This window comes from Triticum dicoccoides, chromosome 6B (assembly GCF_002162155.2).
Source record: "Triticum dicoccoides isolate Atlit2015 ecotype Zavitan chromosome 6B, WEW_v2.0, whole genome shotgun sequence".
Taxonomy (NCBI): Eukaryota; Viridiplantae; Streptophyta; class Magnoliopsida; order Poales; family Poaceae; genus Triticum; species Triticum dicoccoides.
Window position 1 is genome coordinate 627,771,674 of NC_041391.1, and position 7,883 is coordinate 627,779,556.

The 7,883-nt window shown below is 45.7% G+C and overlaps 1 protein-coding gene across 2 annotated transcripts; it reads left to right on the top strand.

The window, feature by feature from the left end:
* Window positions 1-1,963: 1,963 nt before the first annotated feature.
* LOC119322704 lies at window positions 1,964-7,643 on the top strand. 2 transcript variants are annotated; one of them, XM_037596199.1, is made up of 10 exons: window positions 1,964-2,306; window positions 2,443-2,504; window positions 3,943-4,084; window positions 4,201-4,488; window positions 4,582-4,735; window positions 4,830-5,768; window positions 5,858-6,096; window positions 6,173-6,246; window positions 6,465-6,576; window positions 7,193-7,643. In XM_037596199.1, the coding sequence occupies exons 1-10, from the start codon at window positions 2,241-2,243 to the stop codon at window positions 7,214-7,216; spliced, it is 2,100 nt and encodes a 699-aa protein (XP_037452096.1). In that variant the 5' UTR covers window positions 1,964-2,240; the 3' UTR covers window positions 7,217-7,643. The 2 variants fall into 2 exon arrangements, with proteins under 2 accessions (XP_037452096.1, XP_037452097.1); XM_037596200.1 differs by lacking the exon at window positions 6,173-6,246.
* The last annotated feature ends 240 nt before the right edge of the window (window positions 7,644-7,883 follow it).

Below are 7,883 nucleotides of genomic sequence, written 5' to 3' on the forward strand. Positions count from 1 at the left end.
CATATAAGACCCATATACTTTGCCAATGCAATGAAAAATCCTCACAGCAGCGACCCAACATATTTAAAGATATACTACATTGATATAGGCAGTAAAAGTGTACCTCTGTGTGTGTAATCCAGAACTCAGAGTCGGCATCAATGGTTCCATCTGGTTTCCTCCCCATCCGTAGAGCCCAAGCCCCGGGAACCCCTCCGACGCCGGCGCTTGCGAGTTGAGGTCAAGACCGACATGGGGAGCGGGGCCGCTTGCCGACGGCTGCGAACCCCACACATCGAAGCCGTCTCCGTCCATCGCTGGTGCTCTGCTCCAAGCTATACTACCTGTACCAGAAGAGAAGAATCAGTAGCGCATCCAGGAAGTGTTACAAGCAAGCCGAACTCAACACCGCACATGCAGTCGTGCTCTTCTCCGGAATAAGTAATCTTGTCCATGTTAACTTATGAGATACATTTCTAACTTTGATTATTTATAACAGCTAGTGCATAACAAAAATGAAATTGTACCAAAATAATTTGTGTAAGTTCCTGAACATCTGCAGCTCTTTATAAGTATTTATAGATCAGCTCTTTATAAGTATTGAGTTGTTTCTCAATATAGATCCTGAACATCTGCAGCTCTTTATAAGTATTTATAGATCAGCTCTTTATAAGTATTTACATATCACAGCTCTTTGTTTCTTAATGCTCAAATCACAGCTAGTGCATATCAAATTATTTATAGATCAGCTCTTTGTTTCTTCATGCTCTAAATTTGCACAAACATCTGCAACGAGAGGGGGCTGAACATCTACAGCTAACTAGCTAACTAAACAGAAGAATCCAGCCACGCCGTTGCTCACGCTAACTAATCTAGCTATGGACTACTCTTGCTGACTTGATGCACAGACGGACGCGTACGAGGAGGGAGAGCACGAGTACAGAAGGAACGGACGGACTCACCTCTCGTTGGATCGATCCTTGACAGATGCGTCGCCTCCGCGCACGAGAGAGAGAGAGGAAAACGACCGGGAGCGGCGCGAGCTTCGGACGGGGGAGGACGAGCGGCGACCGGAGGAGGACGAGCGGCGACCGGAGGAGGACGAGCGGCGACCGGAGGAGGTCGCGGCTTGGGCCGGCGGCGCGGCGCACGGGCCGGCGGCGCGATGGGGATCGAGAGAAAAGGTTAGCGCGAGGGGGTGCTGGAGCGAGGGTGGGATCTGGTGCGGGCAGGGAGGGATGGGAGGGCGATTTTTTTAGTTATTCTTTTTGTGGGCCCCGGGAAAACTAGCCCAACTAGCACCTCTCCACCGGGATACTTTTTTTACATGGGTTAGAGGCAACTAACTGAAACTAGCCCAACCTGTTTGGATCCTTTTAAGCTATTTGAGTCCAAAATAACTCAAACTAACACTAACTCTAGGATCCAAACAGGGCCATTGACTGCGTCTGGCCAACTCCAGCAGGCAATAATTATCGGCCGCAACAATAAACCACTTAAATTACACGGCGCCCGAGGCGTCACTCCCACGCTCGTCCCCCCACATCCCACTCGCATCGCGTCGCGTGCGTGTCCCCTCCAGCATCCGCAATCCCGGTGCGCCTGTCCGAACACCCACCACCACGTCACCGTACCAAACTCCCCGTCCACATCCAAACCACCCGACACGCGTCGCCACGCGGTCGCGCACACATCGCCGAGGCTCCATCCGGCCGCGCAGAGGATCCCCTGGCCTCATCGGAACCTTCGCCGACATGTGGGGCGCCGTCACGGCGGGCCCCACGCGTCATCGGGGGGTCGCGCTCCGCTTGCTTCCCTCGCGGGGCAAGGAGCCGAGACGAGACGACGGCAGCTGCGTAGGCCCCACGTGTCGGCGTGCCACGCGGTTCGCGGGAGCTCGCGCCATCGCACCCGCCCCGGGCCCACGCGTCACCGAGACGGTGGCTACGTAGATATCTTCCGAACCGTCGCGCCCCTAGTCGGTTTCGCCCAGAGGGGAGAGGGAGGGGAGGCTCACGCCAGAAGATACCGCGCCGCGTGCGTCGTCGGATGGTTGCCTAGCTGCCCCGCGCACGGAGGCGCCGCGCCGCGATCCGTCGCCGGCCGCCGGCGGAGCGCGCGCCTACTTCTGGCGGTATTTAAGGAGGAGGAGGGCGTTGGCGATTTGTGTCGCGGAGGCGCGAGAAGGGGGGGAGGCGACAAGGTAGGCGGCGTCTTTAGACTCTGGGAGCTGCCATTAACGCTGGCCTGGCCACCTCCGCATGCGGACAAGCGCGGCCACGTCGTCGCCACGGGATGGCGGCTCCGGGGCTCTGACCCCCGCCCAGGTATTTCAAGGGGACAGAGCTCTCCCTCCCTCCGATTCTGCTCGATTCGATGCCTCGACTCCGGGCCGCCTGCCCTCTGACTCTGATCTGCCTTCTGATGTGGGAATTCTGGCGCGCTTTTGCGTGCGCGGTGCAGGGCGGCATGGGGAGCGGCGGCGCCAGGCGGCATTTCTTCCCGCTTACCAGCTTGCAAATCGGGTACGTCTGGTCTTTCGTTTCTATGGGATTGGATGTTTATTGTGGGGAATGCTCGCGGAGCTTGTGACCTTGCGCTTGCGGTGGAAATTTCTTGCTCTCTTGTCGCTGGTTCGATGGGCATGAGCATTTCGGTGGAATGGAGACTGATTTGAGCAAACTTCATCTGTTATTGTCTGTTCAGTCAAAAATGTAGTGCTCTTGTGCTGTACTGGAATAGATGTGCTCTTTGTGTGGGTAAAGGGAAAAGTTCATTCAATTACAGTAGTGGGCACAGTTCACCTTTCGTTGTAACAGTTCCTAGCGGCATGGAAGATGACAAGAGTCTCAAATTAGCAGTATTTGTTTGGCCTGCGGGGGTGAGAAAGTTCCAACATACAATTCTGAAGAAACTGACAAGAAATATCCCAAATTAAGGAGTCGGGTAGCTGAATTGTCTGACGTTGATGTTTCATTCGCTACTGTCCTTCAGGCTAGCATTTACTTTCTTATTGGATAGGGTAAAACAGTGACAATGTGGTCATGTAGTAGAAAGGAAACCAGTTACTGGTAAATTTTTGCCATATAAAGTGGTTGATGGACAAATTTGCCTATCAAAGGGAAGGTGTTAGTACATAAGATTAATACTGCACTGGAGCTGTTCAATTGTTCACCGTTTATCACCTTTCACCCGGACTGCATTCAGGGATGTGGCACACACTTATAGCAAAGTCAATCTGCAATACCTTTGATCTCTTCAACATCATTTAGGATTTTCCTTTAGGCTTCTTACTTGCTTGCACCTCCCTTTAGATTGATGAGTGTACCCCTCTTGCGACATATTCTTCCTAGTTTGCACTTTTGGGCTAAACAAATATCAGAGAGAAGGAAGGTTAATGCCCTGTTTGTTGCAGCTTCAGTTGATCACCTGTGGATTTGCTTCACTGGCAAAGCTGAGCAGAATCGGCTTTGCCACTGAAGTACACCTGGAAGTGCTTCAGGCAATTTCACTGAAAATTTCCCGAATCCAGATTAAGCTAAACTAGCGAAGCTGATTCCAAGTAGCTGTTTGTTTCAGCTTCTGATTTTTCCTATGGGAATCTGCTGCCTAAAGCTGAAACAAACAGGGCCTAAATCTTGGCTTCTTTTTATTCATGTGATTTCCAAAACACATGAATAGGCAAAGTGCAGGAACTGGATGCCATGGCATGGTGAATCCTACAGGAAGGAATTGCATGCAAATTATTCCATGTTAAAGTCCATTAGGTTTTTGCTATTTTAAAATATGCAGAGGTGTAGGGTGTTCATAGGTTACACAACTTGCAAGCTATTCTTTCTTCTACTTTTTCCACACAGTGTCTGTTATCCTGACGATAATGCATTAGTGAATTTCTATTTCCATTTGCAGTACTCTTCATTAGTCAGGCATGCTGGAACAACGGTTGCTTTTTTCCATATGCAGGGATTTACAGTCATATCTTGCAGAGCTCACTATATTTCTGTGCCCCGATACCAAGAAGTTCCTTATCTTCCTTGACAACCGTCCATGGTTGCTAGATCAGAATACAAAACCTGCTCACCTGTGGCAATTGATGGTTACCAAGGTCCACTTTACTCTCTTATGCACTAGTGCCTCTTTAATTGATATTATAACCATATATACTCTCAAATAATTGCCCCTGTCATAACTCTTGCTTACTGTTGCTATTTTGTGCTCCAGTCAAGATTTTCTCCTTTCGCGAACACTAGAACTAGGAGAAAGAGAGATGAAGGTGGAAATAAGCTTGTATTTTCAGAATTCCCAACATCTGCTCCACGTGTGTGGAATCAATCATCCAGATGGTATACCCTGATTGATGATACCATGCGGAAAAAGAAGCTTCAAGTAAATAAATTGAAGGATTCTCGCCTGCTGAATAGGGAGCTGCATCGGACATTGTATGGTTTTATTATTTTTGAGGTAGACTGGGCTGACGTGCGTGGCATTAATTATTTAAATGAGCTTCAGGTATTGCTGTTTAATGTTGATAGTTTACAATGAATATCATGTTGACGGATTTAAACGGATAGCCCATGCTTACTTCCCTTCACGCTGTTGTAGACTGATACATCAATGGTGGCCGAAGCAAAAATAATGAGGAGATGGGAATTTGATAGCGTCAATCAAGCTTCATCTTTAATCACTTCTTGGTTCTCGGGGAATTACTCAGAGTGTCAGCTCTTACAAGATTATTTAAATAGCATCTCTCCTAAAGGTAAAAGTTTGAACTTCTGAGATTTGTTATTCTCGTCTGCTGGTACAATCTGCCTCTGCTGGTACAATCTGCTTATATATGCTTGCTGTTACAGGTGATGTTTTTTATGATGCCCTAGATGACTTAACACCTGAATTATGGGATACTGAGAGTGTAAAGAGCGATGGTGATGATTGTGGGGATTGTGTTAGGGTGTCGTCAAGTTCCACAAGCTCATCATACACCCCGCCACCTTGCTCTGGACCTTACAAGAGAAGAAGGATAACAAGATCTGATGCTGGAAGTGATATGTCAGAGGAACCATACTCAGAATTTGTGACTTCACCAAGATATTCATCATATTCATCTTCATCATGTTGCAGTGATAATGACAGTGGCAAGCCACTGGTGGAGCCTAGCATATACAAGGATGTGCTGATCTTGTTCCGATTCAATGATCATGATCTGCCGTTCAGACTAAAGGAAGTTATACTGTCTGATGTGAGGCTCTTAACACTACTTGAGTATGGTCTTCCTTCATGGGTCATTTTTCTTCAGTCATATCCAGTGTTCTGCAAGATATATCGCCCATGGATGTGTCCTCTAGCCAGAGCACTATACGTCTTGATGTCATTAATTACTGTTCTTATAGGATTTTATGACCTCTACAAGAATGTACCAATGTTGAAGGCAACTGCCTCTAGATTATTTGGCCCTTTGTTTGATTGGATAGAGACATGGGAAATGATCTCAAGGCTTAAGTATCTTGGAACCATGCTTTTTCTGAACAATTTCCAGCAGGCTTTTACATGGTCTCTTAAGATTGTACGTGCTACTAAGTCTGTTCTTAGTGTATTGACAAAGCCAATTATGGGGCCACTGTTGGAGGTTCTTGAATTTACCCTGCCACTATGGAACCTTTGTGCTGAAACGGTTGAATATCTCAGTTCAGCTGCAATGGTAGCGATGGAAACATCATTCAGTGCGGTTGTCAGTACAGTTCAGATGATCATGTGGCCATTTTGGTTTATCTTCAGTACGATGTTTAATATAGGTATGGTTACTGTAATCTTCCAAATGATCAGTTTCTTTTTCCGTTTGTGTTTTTATTCTGATGACTTATTAATACTTTGCTTATTGCAGCCAATTCAATCTTATACCCTGTAATTTGGTTCGTCGGAGAGATACTAGCCGCACCTTTCCGACTTGTCGTTGCGCTAGCAAGTTTTGTAGCAGACTTCTTCGATGATATTTTTGATGTTTTGAGGCAGACCTGGTCAACATTAAGTTCGTTGTATCAAGTTGGTTCTGCATCCAGAGCACCTGCGCTTACATCGGAAACTACCATTTGGGGATCACTCTGGAAAGATCTTCTGTACCAGGTAACATAAATTTGTTTGCATGCCTAGCGATTGTTTTTCAAGTATATTATGCAACTTACGTTGGCTCTTGTTGTAGATTTTCCGTGCAGTCCGTAGCATTTTGTATGGTTTTGTTGCCTTCTTTTCAACGTGCAATAGGCACCGGCTCAGGTAATTTTCCCTTCTGCTTGTATGCAGAGGTAGTATTTGCAAATCAGACAAACAATAAGTTGAAAACCTGAATGATGGGAACACCCGTGCTTTTCTGAGTTCAAACTTTTTCTTCAAACTGGCTTGCGTGTCTGGACAATGGAAATTTTAAAATTGTGTGGTGTTGCTCACATTATGCCCCCATGAGTATTATGAGCTAATTGTGACTACATTTGCAGCATATACAATCACATAGAAGTTCTTCTCCGGCGCCTGTCCCGCGCCTTAAATGGCACGCGACATACCTCCTCTTGTGAAGGAGCTCAGAAGTATACTAGTCAAGATCATCCTGTAAGTACTAGCATTTTTACTTATGGTTGATGTTTGTGTTCATTCAATGGTGTTTCTGAACTTCGGAAATGAAATACCCCCTCTGTATCAAAATATTAGACGTTTTTTGACAGTCAAAAAGCATCTTGTATTTTGATATGGAGGGAGCACCTCTCTAGAGAAGGAACAACCCTGGGAACTTGTTCTAAAAAAAAAACCTGAGAACTGACATTATTCAATTTTTTTTAAACAAGGATTATTCATTTTGTTGTTATACTCCTGGGCATTTGAATGCATAGGTCATTCCAAAACAGCCAATCTACCATAGACCTACCTTATACTGTTTTCTAATGAGTGTTTCCCCTACATACAAAGGGCCAAACTGTCTTATACTCGTATATAGTTACGTCGTAGCTATGCAAACAAGTTAACTGTTTTAACTGTATTGCGGTGTTTCAGTAAAAAATAAATGCATTTTTGCCAAGAACCAATAGTGTAGTTGCTCTATTTTCACTGTACATGTACTGTGACTTGGATCACTGTGTTCTTGTTTATTTGACATCCGCATTTAACGAGGAAACATGTACTGAATTTGGAACTACTTTCTGAACTTGCTGTCCCATGTTTGTTTGTGCAGCAAAGGAAAACCAAGACGAGATGATTGTGGAGTTACCGGATTGACATACCAAGTAATTAGCTAATTCAGAGAGACTTAAAAAGGTTGAGACGAGATAACAGTGGACCTCCACTCGAGTGGACCTCCGCAAGGAATCATGTGTACAGGTCTCATACAGCAACGTCTTCTAATGTTTCATCAAGGAACCCTAATCGGTGTATCCCCTCTGCACAGATGAGAGGCAGAGGGCAACAACCAGCGAAGCAAAAGTAGTGCAACTGTAAATGAACATTAGTCGGAATCTGTTGTTTGTTTATCCATTGTAGTGTAATGTAATGTAATATATTAGTAGGTTGTACAGTAGAGTAGGTTTGTGCATATGCTTCGGCTACTGAACAAGAATTTTGTAAGTATACGAGTGAGTGCATTACCTTTGTTCAGTGATGGTTCTATTTAAAGCTTTCCCATCTCAGGTGCCTAGGTCTTGAACTTTTACTACTACTTCCGTCCCACAATATAAAATTGTTTTGCAAGCTAACATCGGCATTAATGCAACACATGCTTTTGTTCCTCTTCCGGCTCTCGCATTCCAAAGAATCTCGCAGAGCAGGATGTTTCCAACTGGGGAAAAAATGATTAGCTTGACGATCACCTTTTGAGTTCCCTCTCATTGCAGATCCCATCTATTCTTTCTTCTCCCGTGTCATCACGT